The sequence below is a fragment of the Chiloscyllium plagiosum genome, unplaced genomic scaffold (genome assembly GCF_037043375.1).
Source record: "Chiloscyllium plagiosum isolate Xiang-an unplaced genomic scaffold, Cpla_swu_hap1 HiC_scaffold_42, whole genome shotgun sequence".
Classification (NCBI taxonomy): domain Eukaryota; kingdom Metazoa; phylum Chordata; class Chondrichthyes; order Orectolobiformes; family Hemiscylliidae; genus Chiloscyllium; species Chiloscyllium plagiosum.
The window spans coordinates 34915089-34932543 of NW_028270180.1; the positions used below are offsets into that span (position 1 = coordinate 34915089).

A 17455-nucleotide genomic window follows, 5' to 3' on the forward strand; every position below is an offset into this window, starting at 1 on the left:
GAGTCAGAGGAGATAGAGGAAGCACTAAATGAATATTTTTCGACAGTATTCACTCTAGAAAACGACAATGTTGTCGAGGAGAATACGGGGATACAGGCTACTAGACTATGTGTGTGATTGAGGTTCACTAGGAAGAGATATTAGAAATCCTATTAGAAATCCTACAGAGTGTGAAAATAGATAAGTCCCCTGGGCCGGACGGGATTTATCCTAGGATCCTCTGGGAAGTCAGGGAGGAGATTGCCGAGCCTTTGGCATTGATCTTTAAATCGTCATTGTCTACAGGAATAGTGCCAGAAGACTGGAGGATAGCAAATGTGGTTCCCCTGTTCAAGAAGGGGAGTAGAGACAACCCTGGTAATTATAGACCAGTGAGCCTTAATTCAGTTGTTGGTAAAGTGTTGGAAAAGGTTTTAAGAGATAGGATTTATAATCATCTAGAAAAAAATAATTTGATTAGGGATAGTCAGCACGGTTTTGTGAAGGGTAGGTTGTGCCTCACAAACCTTATTGAGTTCTTTGAGAAGGTGACCAGACAGGTAGATGAGAGTAAACTGGTTAATGTAGTGTATATGGATTTCAGCAAGGCGTTCGATAAGGTTCCCCACAGTAGGCTATTGTACAAAATGCAGAGGAATGGGATTGTGGGAGAAATAGCAGTTTGGATCAGTAATTGGCTTGCTGAAAGAAGACAGAGGATGGTGGTTGATGGGAAATGTTCATCCTGGAGTCCAGTTACCAGTGGTGTACCGCAAGGGTCGGTGTTGGGTCCACTGCTGTTCGTCATTTTTATAAACGATGAGGGTGTAGAAGGGTGGGTTAGTAAATTTGCAGACGACACTAAGGTCGGTGGAGTTGTGGATAGTGACGAAGGATGTTGTAGGTTACAGAGAGACATAGATAAGCTGCAGAGCTGGGCTGAGAGATGGCAAATGGAGTTTAATGCGGACAAGTGTGAAGTGATTCACTTTGGTTGGAGTAACCGGAATGCAAAGTACTGGGCTAATGGTAAGATTCTTGGTAGTGTAGAAGAGCAGAGAGATCTTGGTGTTCATGTACACAGATCCTTGATAGTTGCCACCCAGGTTGACAGGGTTGTTAAGAAGGCATACAGTGTTTTAGCTTTTATTAATAGAGGGAACGGGTTCCTGAACCATGAGGTTATGCTACAGCTATACAAAACTCTGGTGCGAATGCACTTGGAGTATTGTGCACAGTTCTGGTCACCGCATTATAAGAAGGATGTGGAAGCTTTGGAAAGGGTGCAGAGGAGATTTACTAGGATGTTGCCTGGTATGGAGGAGAGGTCTTACGAGGAAAGGCTGAGGGACTGGAGGCTGTTTTCGTTGGAGAGAAGAAGGTTGAGAGGTGACTTAATAGAGACATATAAGATAATCAGAGGGTTAGATAGGGTGGACAGAGAGAGCCTTTTTCCAAGTATGGTGACGGCGAGCACAAGGGGGCATAGCTTTAAATTGAGAGGTGATAAATGTAGGACAGATGTCAGAGGTAGTTTCTTTACTCAAACAGAATGCTTTGCCTGCAACGGTAGTAGATTCGCCAACTTTAAGTACATTTAAGATATCATCGGACAAGCATATGGACGTACATGGAATAATGTAGGTTAGATGGGCTTCAGATTGGTATGACAGGTCGGTGCAACATCAAGGGCCAAAGGGCCTGTACTGCTCTATGTTCTAAAACTCCTTGTGACACATGCTACTGAGACCAGAATTAGGAAGGTAAGACAGTTCAAGGAGTGGTTAAAGAGCTGGTGTAGGAGGGAGGAGTTCAGATATCTGGATTATTGGGATCTCTTCCAGGGCAGGAGGAACCTGTAAAAGAAGGTCAGGGGTACACCTAAACTGGAGCGGCACTACTATCCTCACAGAGGTTTGCTCATGCCATTTGGGAGGGTTTGAACAAGTGTACATTTTTTTTGTGGGGGTGGAGGTTTTGGTTGAGAAACAGTAAAATACCAGCACATGGAGTGATTGAGGAGAAGGTCATGGTTAAGTCAAGTAAGTCTAATCGGAAAAGCAGACAATGCTAGTTTAATGAACACAGACAGCGGGATTGGAGGTGTGATTTTATTTATTCCACTTCCACTGTAAGCCATGGCTCCTGCACTCTACAGCTTCCTCCCTGCCTGACAAGTACATACTTATCTAGGACACACTGGAGCTTTTCCTTGAATAAGCTCCACATTTCTAATGTGCCCATCCCCTGCAGTTTCCTTCCCCATCCTATGCTTCCTAAATCTTGCCTAATTGCATCGTAATTGCCTTTCCCCCAGCTGTAACTTTTGCCCAGTGGTGTACACCTATCCCTTTCTATCACAATAGTAAACTTAACAGAATTGTGATCGCTATCACCAAAGTGCTCACCTACTTCCATGTCTAACACCTGTACCATTACCCAGTACCAAATCTAATGTGGCTTTGCCCCTTGTTGGCCTGTCTACATACTGTGTCAGGAAGCCCTCCTGCACACATTGGACAAAAACTGACCCATCTATAGTACTCGTACTACAGTGTTCCCAGTCAATATTTGGACAGTTGAAGTCCCCATGACAACTACCCTGTCTCTCTCACTCCTATGGAGAATCATCTTTGCTATCCTTTCCTCTACATCTCTGGAACTATTTGGAGGCCTATAGAAATCTCCCAACAGGGTGACCTCCTTTCCTGTTTCTAACTTCAGCCCATACTGCCTCAGTTGACGAGTCCCCAAACATCCTTTCTGCAACTGTAATACTGTCCTTGACCAACAATGCCACACTTCCCCCTCTTTTACCATCCTCTCTGTTCTTACTGAAACATCTAAATCCTGGAACCTGCAACAACCATTCCTGTCCCTGCTCTATCCATGTCTCCGAAATGGCCACAACATCAAAGTCCCAGGTACCAACCCACGCTGCCAGTTCACTCACTTTATTTTTGATGCTCCTCACATTGAAGTAGACACACTTCAAATCAACTTCTTGCTTGCTGGTGCCATCTTGTGTCCCTGAAACTTGATTTCAGACCTCCCTACTCTCAACCTTTTCTATACTCGAACTACAATTTTGGTTCCCATCCCCCTGCTGGATTAGTTTAAACCCACCCCAATAGCCTTAGCGAATTTCAGCCCCCCCGGGATATTGGTACCCCTCTGGTTCAGATGAAGACCTCTGCTTGTAGAGGTCCCATCTACCCCAGAAAGAGCCCCACTTATCCAAGAATCCAAAACCCTCCCTCCTGCACCATCCCTGTAGCCACGTGTTCAACTCCTCTCTCTCCCTATTCCTCGCCTCACTAGCACGTGGCACTGGCAACAAACCAGAGACAACAACTCTGTTCGTCCTAGCTCTAAGCTTTCATCCTAGCTCCCTGAATTTCAGCCTTAAATCCCCATCTCTCTTTTCCTGAGATTATAGTCATGAAGGTCTTGCTTTTCAACTTCCTCCCTCATTCCCTAAAATCTCTTTGCAAGACCTCATCTCTCTTTCTGCCAGCTTCATTAGTATCAATATGGATAATGACCTCTGGCTGCTCATTCTCACTTTCAGAATATCCTACTCCCACTCAGAGATATCCTTGACCCTGGTACCAGGGAGGCAACACTCCATCCTGGAGTCTCACTCACAGCCGCAGAAACGACTGTCTGTGCTCTAACTATAGATTCCCTATCACTACTGCTCACTTAAACTTTAACCCTTCCTGCTTCTGCTGTACAATAAAGCCATTTGTGGTGCCACTAATCTGGCTGCTGCTGTTGCTTTCCTTTGAGAATCCACCCCCCTAACAGTATGTTTGAGAAGAAGTGGCCACAAGAGACACCTACACTGCCTGCCTATGCTTCCTTATCTTCCTCGGTAGTCAGTCAACACTTTTCTGACTTTGTAGCCCTTACTTGTGATGTGACCAACCACATCATGTTATTCATTATGTTCTCGGCCTCGTCGATGCTCCATTGTGAGTTCATCTGCAGCTCCAGCCAATCCATGCAGCAAATCCGGAGCTGCACCTGAACACACTTCCTGCATGCATGATCACCATTGATGCTGGAAGTGTCCCTGACTTGCCATGTATTGTATGAGCAGTATTCCTTCCGACTGAGCTCTCCTGATGTTGTGAACCTTAGTAACTGCAGACAATAAGCCAATTACATAACCTTACCCACTACTCACCAAAATCAAGATTCCCACTCTTGCTCTCTATTCCTAACAAACTACAAACCGTATACTTTATAAGTCCCTCTGGGTATGACTCACTTAGTCTCTCGACTTCGTTCCTCAGCAGCAAGCCTACATCAGTTTTTGATCCCTGACATCACATCCGGTGCTTCACTTCTCCATGCAACTCCACTCCTGCTGCTGCTCTGACTGACCTTAGTCTAGGTCCCACTCCTCAGTATTCATCTGGAGGCTCCTGCTGCTGTTTACTCCCAGGTTCACTCTGCTATGCTTTCACCAAAACTCTGAATGACCTCCATTCAGGCCCCGTTCTTCTATAGTCTATAAAATTATGATACACCCATTTTACATTTGAGGAAGAATGTTACAGTTGAAGAAATCTGACCTCTTCACATGGCTTGTTTCACCTTATTCGTTGTCAGATAATTCTTACTACTAGGCAATGGCCTAATAGTATTATTAATAGACTTGAAAGTTGATATTTGACGAAAAACATGCACAAGGATATGATGGATGTTTGCAACACGTACTATGTGTTGTAGGTACATTTTGCTCCAGTTGTAATGTTTTATGAAGCAACAGGAATTGAATCCAGAGTTGAGGTTTAAAATGTTTGTTGATAGACCACTCTAGTTGTCCAAATTGTCCAAGATACTAAAAAGCATATTCTATCTCAGTGCCATGTTGGGAAGAGGGAAAGATCAGATGGAGCATCTTTTTAAACTTGAGATGACTGATAAGACAGCAAGTGTAGAGTTTTGTGAAGGATCTTGGCAAAATGAGTTCCCATTAACAAAAAAGCAAAAGATGAGCAGCTAGTCTATTTTAAAGTATCCGAGGTTCTACCTTGGAAAATAAGACTGGAGGCAAGCACTAAAATTCACATGAGTGGATATTCTCAGTCATGGCAAAGTGATGACAGCTGAGTGGTGTTATCGCTGGACTATTAATCCAGAGACCCAGCAAATGTCCTGGGGACCAGAGTTTGAATCCCACCATGTCAGATGTTGGAATTTGAATTGAGTAAAACAAAATCTGGAATTAAGTGTCTAATGATGATCATAAATCCATTGTCAATTTTTGAAAAAACTCATCTAGTTCACTAATGCCCTTTAGGGAAGGAAACTGCTTTCATGACCTGGTCTGGCCTATGTGTGAATCCAGACCCACAGCAATGTGATTGACTCCTAACTGCCCTTTAGGCAATTAGGGATCAACAAAAATGCTGTCCTCATCAATGACTCCTTCACCCTATGAATGTGTCAAGCAAACAGAAGACACGTGGACAGAACAGCTTACGGAGCAAATGTGTGAGAGTAGTCATCTACAAGGAATTAACTTCCGAGGGTGGTTAGCATTGCTGCCTCACAACGCCAGAGACCCGGGTTCAATTCCCGATTCAGGCGATTGACTGTGTGGAGTTTGCACATTCTCCCCGTGTCTGCGTGGGTTTTCTCCGGGTGCTCCGGTTTCCTCCCACAGTCCAAAGATGTGCAGGTCAGGTGAATTGGCCATGCTAAATTGCCCCTAGAGTTAGGTAAAGGGGTAAATGTAGGGGAATGGGTGGGTTGCGCTTCGGCGGGTCGGTGTGCACTTGTTGGGCCAAAGGGCCTGTTTCCACACTGTAAGTAATCTAATCTCATCTAACTTAATCTGGAGACCCAGTTGAAATACTGGGAGCCTGGATTTAAATCCTGCCATGGTAGATCATGGTATTTGATTTCAATAAAAGACTGAAATTAAAGGTCTGATAATGATCATGAAACCATTGTCAGTTGTCAGGAAATCTCATCTGGTTCACTAATGTCCTTTAGGAAAGAAAACTGCCTTCCTTACCTGCTCTGGCCTACATGTGAGTCCAGACCCCAGCAATGTGGTTCACACTCAACTGCCCTCTGGACAATTATAAATGAATGCTGGCTAGCTAGTGACATCCACATCTGAATATATACAAAAATAAATAAATTAACATTCCATGTCTTAGTCCAGCTGCAAGCTCAGCAACTAATTCCCAAAGCTTTGCTTGTACCTTTCAAAATGTGTTTTCCCTTCCCATGTCATCCCTCGAATATGATTTATAAGATACAACATAATGCACTATTTTTAAAAAAAAATTCTTGCACACAACATAATGCATGATTTTTATGAATATTGCTGGGAAGGCCAACTTTTGTTATCCAACCCTAATTGCTGTTGAGAAGGTAATGTGAGCTGCCTTCTTGAACTACTGCTGAATATACAATATAGGTATAATCACAGTGTTAGTAGGGAGGGAGTTCCAGGCTTTGGACACAGCTACAGTTAATAGTGATGAGTTCCAAATCAGTAAGATATATTATTTCATAGCATCAAAGTTTCACACCAAAAGCGAGCAGTTCGAAAACACTGACATTTACATTTACCATTTATTACATGTATTCAACAAATTACAACTCCCTCATTAGGAATATTATAAGAGGTAAAGTGGTCCAAGCAATATGGAATGGAAAAAATAAAATGGTTTTAAATGATATTCTGTGCCTCAAAAGATTAAACAGTGCTTCCTGTCTCCCTTTGCAGAGGATATCAGCAACAAGATGCTCATGAATTTATGCGATACTTGTTAGACCATCTCCACTTAGAACTTCAGCGAAGCTACAATGGTATGACGACTTCATTTATCACACCAGACAGCTCAAGCATCTCCTCATCCAGTAAATGCTGCGTGTAAGTCTCTAATTCAGTTAAAATGTATTGGAAATATATAAAATGCTGCTTCTATGTCTTAACTATCATTGCTGAAGTGTATAATCATCAGTTATTTGACAATCATGCTGTCTCTTTGAAATTTTACTGTGATTGATGATATTTTGATCTCTTTCAGAAATGGTGTTTCAACAATTGTCACAAACATATTTGGAGGAATACTTCAGAATGAAGTAAACTGTTTAATTTGTGGTACTGAATCCAGAAAGTTTGATCCATTCCTTGGTAAGTATTTTTGGTTTAAAATATTTCTCAGATAGGGATTTATTGTACTCTTAACCATGTTTTTTCCCCCCCCAAGATCTTTCATTAGATATCCCAAGTCAGTTCAGAAACAAGCGATCCAAGAACCAGGACAATGGACCAGTATGTACTTTACGTGGTAAGGTTTTGTTCAATTTCATGTTTACATATTTGGAAAATACAAAGGGAGTTTAAAATATCGATGATCAGACTACTAAAAGTAACCTCAAATAAAGAAGAGGAAAAATGCCACACCAGCAAGATGTGCTTAACTTGTCTCATCTTAAATAAATATTTCATTCTCTGATGTTTCCTATGTTAAAACAGAGATCAGTTGTAAATAGTATTTCCGACCCCACTCTGAGGAATAACAGACCTGCTGTGTCACTTTTCTGAGCCATATAATAAAAATGGATGGAAAGCTAACTCAAGCCTTAGATCTTTGACTGACCATGATTGTATACTTCACTCCAAATTGAAATATGTTCTGCAAATTATTTTTTACATTCATTTATTGGGTGTGGCAGTAAAGGCTGGTGGTGAACTGCCGTCATGAACTGCTGCAGTGCTTGGCATGTAGGGACTTTGACGTTGTTGTTAGTGAAGGAGCTCCAAAGCTTTGATTCGGTGACCGTGAAAGAATGATGATGTTATTTAGGAGACCTCCAGGTGTTGGTATTCCTGTGCTTGTGTTTCTAGTTATTAGAGATCATGCTGTTAAAGGAGCATTGGTAGAGGGAGTGCATGTTAAAGGTGGTGGATAAAGTGATAATGAAGCAGACTACTTGACGAGTTTTGTTGGAACTGTATCAATTCAGGCAAGTGGGGACTATTCCAGTAAGTTCTTGACATGTGTTTTGGGGATTCAGGAGGTGACTTGTTCATTGCAGAATTCCTAAACCATTGAGGCCAGTATTTATATGGCCAGCTTGATTCAGTTGCTGACCAGTGGTAAACCCCAACCCCACCCTAGGATTTCGTTAGTGGGGGCTTTGGCGATGGTAATGCCAGTGATTGTGAATGGGCAATGGTTAGATTCTCACTGGGGATCTTTTGTTTATGCCCTCATACATTGTTTATTGGTATATTAGTAATGACTGAAGAAAAAGTCTCAGCTGAAAAAATTGAGAAAATGTTTTGAGTAGCTTGTTTTGTTCACTATTGCCAGATTTTGCTTTGTGATCTTTGAATTTTAAATCTCTGCCTAACATTTACTATTTTTGACTGTTCAGTTTTTAATCAAATCTGCACTACAAATATATACTGCTACCGACACTCGTCCCACTTTCCTGCAGTAGGCTCAATAAACAGTTTGTTGCCACAAATTTATTATAAATTATGACATGATTGATTCAACTAGCTCATTGTGACACTTTCAAGCCAAGCTGCAGAATCAATTTATTATTACCATTTATCAATTTATTATTATAAGTATTACAAATAATATTATGGTCCTTCTGGTGTCTTTAAAATGTGTGAAACAGTCATGTTACAATTTCTTTTTGCATGGGATTACAGGATTTAATTGGTGCTTGAGTCCCTCGTTTCCAGTCACTCCTTCACTCCCTCCCACTCACTCATTCCCGGTCACTGACTACTAGTCCCTCCCTCACGCATTTGCTTATCCCCATCCCTCCCTCCCTCACTCACTGCCAGTCCCACCGTCTCTCACATCCAGTCACTCACTCGTTCCCACTTATATTTTCATTTCCATTCACTTCCAGTTCCTCCTTCCTTCCCATTCACTCCCAGTTTGTCCTTCACACATTCCCAGGCACTACTACATTCCCACTCCCACTTCATCCCAGTCCCAAATAGCTCATTCCATTGCACTCCAAGTCCTTCCCTCACTCCTTGATTCTCACTCACTCCTCGTCCCTCTCTCCCCTCCCTCTTCACTCACTCTCAAGTACTCATTCCCTCCTCACTCAGCTATTGAACCTCCTCCTAATTTGAGTGAAAGCCGCTGCTGGAGTTTGTACAGCAGACTGAGTCAGTATAAGATGAAGTTAGTAGCAGGGAAGGAGTAGTCACTTTATTGGGTATTTTCTATAGACCCCTGCAATAGCAGCAGAGAGATGGAAGAACAGATTGGATAGCAGATCTTGGAAAGGTGCAGATGTAACAGAGTTGTTGTTATGGTGAGTTCAACTTCCTCAATATTGATTGGCATTTCCTTAATGCAGATGGTCTGAACAAAGAACAAAGAAAATTTACAGCCCAGGAACAGGCCCTTTGGCCCTCCAAGCCTGAGCCGATCCAAGTCTACTGTCTAAACCTGTCACCTAGTTGCTAAGTATCTCTCTGCTCCCCACCTACTCATGCATCTGTCCAGACACATCTTAAATGAATCTACTCCTAGAATTAGACTTGCCTAAATGAATCACCTTTGCTGGCAACACATTTCAGACACCCACCACCCTCTGTGTGAAGTACTTGCCACGGGTATCCCCCTTAAACTTTTCACCTCTCACCTTGAAAGCGTGACCTCTCATTATTGAATCCTTCACCCTGGGAAGAAGCTTATCTCTATCCACCCTGTCTATATCCTTCATGATTTTGTAAACCTCAATCAGGTCCCCCCTCAATCTCCTTTTTTCTAATGAAAACAAACCTAACCTACTCAACCTCTCCTCATAGCTAGCACGTTCCATGCCAGGCAACATCCTCATAAACTTCTCTGCACCCTCTCCAAACCATCCACATCCTTTTGGTAATGTGGCACCAAGAACTGTACACAGTATTCTAAATGAGGCCAAACCAATGTCTTGTACAATTTTAACATGACTTGTCAGCTCTTATACTCAATACCCTGTCCAATGAAGGCAGGCATACTATATGCCTTCTTGACCACTCTATCCACCTGTGCAGCAACTTTGAGGGTACAGTGGACCTGAACTCCCAGATCTCTCTGCCCATCAACTTTTCCCAAGGCTCTTCCGTTCATTGTATAATTCGTTCTAGAATTAGACTTGCCTAAATGCATCACCTCACATTTGTCTGGATTGAACTCCATCTGTCACTTTTCCGCCCAACTCTCCAGTCTATCTATATCCTGCTGTATTCTTCGACAGTCCCTTATGCTTTCTGCTACTCCACCAATCATCGTGTCTGGATGGAACCAATTTCGTCACGTGTGTCCAGGAAGGATTCCTGACTCAATACGTAGATAGGCCAAATGGCGGGGAGGCCATATTGGATTTGGTGCGAGGCATCGTACCAGGCCAAGTGTCAGATCTCTGTGGGAGAGCATTTTTGTGACAGTGACCACAACTGCCTCAACTTTACGATAGCCATGGAGAGGGATAGGAACAAACAGTATGGGAAGGTATTTAATTGGGGAAGGGGTAATTATACTGCTATTAGACAGGAGTGGTGGAGTATAAATTGGGAACAGTTCTACGGGAAATGCACAACAGAAATGTGAAGGCTGTTTAAGGAGCACTTTTTGCGAGTGTTTGCTAACATTATCCCACTGAGACACGCAAGGAATAGTAAGGTAATGGATCTTGGCTGACAAGAGAAGAGGAGCTTGTTGTCAAGTGGAAGAAGGAAGCTTACTTAAGGTTGAGGAAGCAAGAATCTGGCACAGCTTTAGAGGATTACAGGGTAGCTAGGAAATAACTCAAAAATGGACTGAGGAGAGTTAGGAGGGGGCATGAGAAAACCTTGGCAGGAAGGATTAGGGAAAGCCCAAAGGCATTCTACACATAGGTGAGGAATAAGAGAATGATCAGAGAGAGCAGAGTCAATCAAGCATAGAGGAGGGAACATGTGCCTGGAGTCTGAAGAGCTGGGGAGGCCCTACAGTATTCATCTTGTTGAAAGTGAGAACACTGTGGACCAGGTTAGTAGGTTTGAATAGATGGATATTAAAGAAGTGGATATGCTGGAAATTCTGGGAAGCATCAAGATAGATAAGTCTCCAGGGCTGGACCAGATATATCCAAGGTCACTATGGGAAGTGAGGAATGAGATTGCTGCACCTCTGGTTGATGATCTTTGCACCCTCACTCTCCACGAGAGTAGTACTAGACAATTGGACGGAGGCAAATATTGTTCCTGTGTTCAAGAAAGGGAATAAGGAAATCCCTGGAAGTTACAGCTATGGTAAGTAAGATACTGGAAAGGATTCTGAGAGAGAGGATTTATGACTATTTGGAAAAACATCGTTTGATGAAGGATAGTCAGCATGTTTTTGTGAGGGGCGGGTCATGCCTCATAAGCCTTATTGTATTCTTTGAGGATGTGACGTGACAACTTGACAAAGGGCGAGCAGTGGGTGTGGTGTATATGGATTTCAGTAAGGCATTTGATATATTAATTCAGAAAGTTATGAGGCATGGGATATAGGGAAATTTTCCTGTCTGGATGCAGAATTGGCTGGCTGAAAGAAGACAGTGAGTGGTAATGGATGGAAAGTATACCACCTGGAGGTCGGTGACCAGTGGTGTCCTGCAGGGATCTGTTACATAGAACATTATGGCGTAGTACAGGTACTCCTGCCGTCGATGTTGCGCCGACCTGTGAAACCAATCTGAAGCCCATCTAACCGACACTATTCCATTTTCATCCATGTATTTATGCAATGACCATTTACATACCCTTAATGTTGGTGAGTCTACTACTGTTGCAGGCAGGTTATTCCACACCCCTACCACTCTGAGTAAAGAAACTACCCCTGACATATGTCCTATATCTATCACCCCTCAATTTAAAGCTATGTGCAAGCCATCACTATCAGAGGAAAAAGGCTCTCACTGTCCACCCTATCTAATTCTGATTATTTTATATGTCTCAACTAAGTCACCTTTCGTCCTTCTTCTCTCTAACAAAAAACAGCCTCAAATCCCTCAGCCTTTCCTCATAAGACCTTCCCTCCATACCAGGCAACATTCTAGTAAATCCTCTCTGCAACCTTTCTAAATCTTCCATATTCTTCCTATAATGCAGTGACCAGAACTGTACACAATACTCCAAGTGTGGCCCCACCTTGGATTTGCACAGCTGCAACATGACCTCATGGCTCCGAAACTCAATCCCTCCACCAATAAAAGCTAACACACTGTATGCTTTCTTAATAACCCTATCATCCTGTGTGGCAACTTTCAGGAATCTATGTACATGGACACCAAGATCCCTCTGCTCATGTACACTACCAAGAATCTTACCATTAACCCAGTACTCTTTATTCCTGTACTACTTCCAAAGTGAATCACCTCACACCTTTCCACATTAAACTCCAATTGCCAACTCTCAGCCCAGCTTTGCAGCTTTTCTATGCCCCTCTATAACCTGCAACACCCTTCAGCACTATCCACATCTCCACCGACCTTAGTTTCATCTGCAAATTTACTAACTCATCCTTCTACGCCCTCGTCCAGGTCATTTATCAAAATGACAAACAGCAGTGGCACCAAAAGAGATCCTTGTGGTACACCACTAGTAACAGGATGACCATCAACCACCACCCTCTGTCCTCTTACAGCTAGCCAATTTCTGATCCAAACTGCTAGATCGCCCTCAATCCTATACAGATTTTGTGCAATAGCGTACCGTGGAGGGCCTTACCAAAAGCCTTACTGAAATTTATACGTACCACATCAACCACTTTATCCTCATCCACCCCTTATCTCAAGAACTCAATAAGGTTTGTGAGGCACAACCTACCCTTCACAAAACCATGTTGATTATCCCTAATCAACTTAATCCTTTCTAGATGATTATAAATCCTATCTCTTATCACCTTTTCCAACACTTTATCGACAATTGAAGAAAGGCTATACTTACCAGGGTTGTCTCTACTCCCCTTCTTGAACAATGGGGCAACACTTGCTATCATCTAGTCTTCTGGCACTATTCCTGTGGACAATGACGACATAAAGATCAAAGCCAAAGGCTCTACAATCTCCACCCTTGCTTCCCAGAGAATCCCATCCAGCCCAGGAAACTTAATCTATTTTCACACTTTCCAGAATTGCTAACAGCTCCCCCTTGTTAACCTCAATCTATTCATTTAGCACTTGCCCTATCTCCTCGGACTCTGTGCACAACTTCCCACTACTGTCCTTGTTTCACCCTAATCTTACTCTAGTCATTCTTTTATTCCTGATCTACCTATAAAAAGCTTTGGGAATTTCCTTGATCCTACCTGCCAATGACTTCCCATATCCCCTCCTGGCTCTTCTTAGCTCTCTCTTTATGTCTTTCTTCACTAACTTGTAACTCTCAAGCACCCTAACTGAGCCTTCACATCTCATCCTAACATAAGCCGCCGCCTTCCTCTTGACAAGAGATTCAACTTCTTTAGTAAACCACAGCTCCTTCGTTCAACCACTTCCTCTCTGCCTGACAAGTACATACTTATCAATGAAACACAGTAGCTGTTCCTTGAATAAGCTCCATGCTTCAATTGTGCCCATCGCCTGCAGTTTCCTTTTCTATCCAATGCATCCTAAATTTTGCCAATCAGATCATAATTGCCTTTCCCCCAGCTATAACTCTTATCCAGGGAGGTGGAAGAGAGGATTAGCAACATTATCCTAGGCAGGAGTAAAAGGAACAGGGTGGTCATTATGGGGGACTTCAACTTCCCCAACATTGATTGGAAATGTTATAACTCTAGAACAGATGGATCAGTTTTTGTCCAATGTGTGCAGGAGGGTTTCCTGATACAGTATGTCGAAGGGCCGACTAGAGGGGAGGCCCCACTGGATCTGGTGCTTGGTAACGAACCAGGCCAGGTGTTTGATTTAATTGTAGGTGATCACTTTGGAGAGAGTGACCATTTAGTTTAGCAATGGAAAGGGATCGGTACATGCCACAGGTCAAGAGTTATTAATGGGGCAAGGGCAATTATAATGCGATTAGGTAAGATTTAGGATGTATAGAATGGGGTAGCAAAATGCAGGGGATGCAGACAATCGAAATGTGGAGCTAATTTAAGGAACAGATGTAACGTGTCCTTGATAGGTATGTCCCTGTCAGGCAGGGAGGAAGTGATAAGGTAAGGGAACCATGGTTTACTACAGAAATTGCATCTCTTGTTAAGAAGAAGAAAGAAGCTTATGTATTGATGAGGCAAGATGGTACAGATGAGGCGATTGAGAGTTACAGATCAGCTAGGAAAGATTTAATGAGAGAGTTAAGAAGAGCAAAGAGAGGACACGAGCAGTCTTTAGCAAATAGAATATAGGCGAACCCTCAAGCTTTCTATAGGTATGTGAGGAATAAAAGGTTGATTAGGGTAGGAATAGGGCCATTCAAAAACGGAAGTTGAGTGTGGATCCTGTGGAGATCAGAGAGGTGCTAAATGAACATTTCTCATTGGTGTTTACTCAGGAAAAGGAGAATATTGTAGAGGAGAAAAATGAGGTATGAGATATTAGACTAGAAAGAATTCAGGTTAGTTACGCACAGGTGTTATCAATTCTAGGAGTGAAAGCAGACAAGTCCTCTGGGACGGATGGGATTTATCCAAGGATTCTCTGGAAAGCTAGGGAGGAGATAGCAGAGCCTTTAGCTTTGATATTTGAGTCGTCATTGTCTATGGGTTTAGTACCTGAGGACTGCAGGATTGCAAATGTTGTGCCCTTGCTCAAGAAGGGCAGCAGAGATGACCCAGATAATTATAGACCAGTGAGCCTTACTTCTGTTGTAGGAAAAGTTTTGGAAAGGATTATAAGACATAACATTTATAGTCATCTTGCAAGCAAGAATTTGATTTCAGATAGTCAACATGGTTTCATCAAGGGCAGGTCATGTCTCACAAACGTCATTGAGTTTTTTGAGAAGGTGACCAAGCATGTAGATGAGGGTAGGGCAGTTGACGTGGTATACTTGGACTTCAATAAAGCCTTTGATAAGGTTCCACATGGTAGGTTGATGGAGAAAATGCAGAGGCATGGAATTGAAGGTGATTCAGCAGTTTGGATTAGAAACTGGCTTTCTGGAAGAAGGCAGTGAGTTGTGGTTGATGGAAAATATTTAGTCTGGAGTCCAGTTACTGGTGGTGTTCCACAAGGATCTGTTTTGGGACCACTGCTGTTTGTCATTTTTATAAATGACTTAGACGCAAGCATTAGTGGATGGATTAGTAAATTTGCAGACAACACTTAAGTCGGTGGAGTAGTGGACAGTTTGGAAGAATGTTACAGGTTGCAGGGGGATTTGGATAAACTGCAGAATTGGGCTGACAGGTGGTAAATGGAGTTCAATGCAGCTAAATGTGAGGTGATGCACTTTGGGAAGAATAACAGGATGGCAGAGTACTTGGTCAATGGAAAGATTCTTGGTAGTGTAGATGTGCAGAGGGATCTTGGAATCCATGTGCATAGATCCCTGAAAGTTGCCACCCAGGTGGATAGTGCTGTTAAGAAGGCATATGGTGTGTTAGGTTTCATTGGTAGAGGGATAGAGTTCCAATATAACGCAATATAATGCTGCAACTATACAAAACGCTGGTGCGGCCACACTTGGAATATTGTGTACGGTTCTGGTTGTCCCATTACAAAAAGGAAGTGGAAGCATTGGAAAAGGTGCAGAGGAGATTTACCAGGTTGTTGCCTGGTCTGGAGGGAAGGTCTTTTGAGGAAAGGCTAAGAGACTTGGGTCTTTTCTCATTGGAAGGAAGGAGGCTAAGGGGGCACTTGATAGAGACATACAAGATGATCAGAGGATTAGGTAGGGTAGACAGTGAAAGACATTTTCCTAGGATGATGACATCAGCTTGTACAAGAGAGCATAACTACAAATTGAGGGGTGATAGACTTAAGACTGATGTCAGAGGCAAGTTCTTTACACAGAGAGTGGTAAGGGCGACTACCTGCGAAGGTAGTCAACTCAGCCACATTAGGGAGATTTAAACAATCCTTAGATAAGCTCATGGATGTATTTGGGATAGTGTAGGGGGACGAGTTGAGAAAAGTCCACAGGTCGGCGCAACATCAAGGGCCGAAGGGCCTGTTCTTCGCTGTATTGTCCTATGTTCTATATACCTATCACTTTCCACTGCTAAAGTAAACATAACCGAATTGTGGTCACTATCAACAAAGTGCTCACCTACCTCCAAATTTAACACATGGCTGGGTTCATTACCCAATACCAAATCCAGTGTGGCTTCACCCCTTGTTGGCCTGTCTACCTACTGTATCAGGAAACCCTCCTGCACACATGGACAAAAACTGACCCATCTAAAGTACTCAAACAAAAGTATTTCCCGTCCTCAAACATCCTTTCTGCCACCATAATACTGTCCTTGACTGTCAATGTCACACCTCCCACTCTTACCATCTTCTCTGTTCTTACTGAAACATCTAAATCCCGGAACCTGCAGCAACTAATCCTGTCCCTGCTCTATCAATGTCTCCGAAATACTCTCAACATTAAAGTTCCAGGTACCAACCCATGCTGCAAGTTTACCCATTTTATTCCGGATGTTCCTGGCATCCAGAAGTAGAAGCAGACACATTTCAAACCACCTTCCTGCTTCCAGCTCCCGTTCCCCCTGCTGAATTAGTTTAAACCCTCCCAAAGAGCATGACCAAATTTTCCCCTCTCTGGTTCAGATGTAGACCATCCTGTTTGTAGAAGTCCCACCTACCCCAATTTGAGCCCCAATTATCCAGGTATCCAAAACTCTCCTCCTCCACCATCCCTGTAGCCACATGTTCAACTCCTCTCTCTCCCTGTTCCTCACCTCGCAAGCACGTGGCATGGGCAACAAACCAGAGATAACAACTCTGTTTGTACTAACTCTAAGTTTCCACCCCAGCTCCCTGAATTTCTGCCTTAAATCCCCACCCCTTTTCCTATCTATGTCGTGAGTACCTATGTGACCCATGACTTTGTGCTGCTTCCCCTGCTCCTCAAGGATCCCGAAAACACGATCCGAGACATCACGATCCCTGGCACCTGGGAAGCAACACACAACCGTGAGTCTCTTTTGTTCCCACAGAACCTCCTATCTGTTCCTCGAACTATGGAGTCCTCAATGATTAATGTTCTGCTCCTCTCCCCACTTCCCTTCTGAGCAATAGGGACAGACTTTGTGCCAGAGAGCTGTACCTCATGGCTTACCCCGGTAAGCCATTCCCCCGACAAACAGTATTCAAAACTGTCATTCAGGGGAATGGCCACAGGGGATCCCTGCACTGTCTGCCTGTTCCCTTTTTGTCCCCTGACTGTAACCCATCTGCCTTTTTTTTTGTACCTGAGGTGTGACTACCTCACTTATTCTTCTCAGTAACCCCCTCTGCCTCCTGAATGGTCCAAGGTTCATCCAGCTCCAGC

At 43.2% G+C, this 17455-nt stretch overlaps 1 protein-coding gene across 4 annotated transcripts in view; it reads left to right on the forward strand.

Moving 5' to 3' along the window:
• usp3 (ubiquitin specific peptidase 3) overlaps positions 1-17455 on the forward strand; it is a 212697-nt gene that overhangs the window by 145237 nt on the left and 50005 nt on the right. For all 4 annotated transcript variants that reach the window (XM_087982071.1, XM_087982073.1, XM_087982072.1 and 1 more), the window contains 3 exons: positions 6737-6883; positions 7041-7147; positions 7224-7304. In XM_087982071.1, the coding sequence (XP_087838197.1) occupies positions 6737-6883; positions 7041-7147; positions 7224-7304 (335 nt within the window). The remainder of the gene's footprint in view (positions 1-6736; positions 6884-7040; positions 7148-7223; positions 7305-17455) is intronic.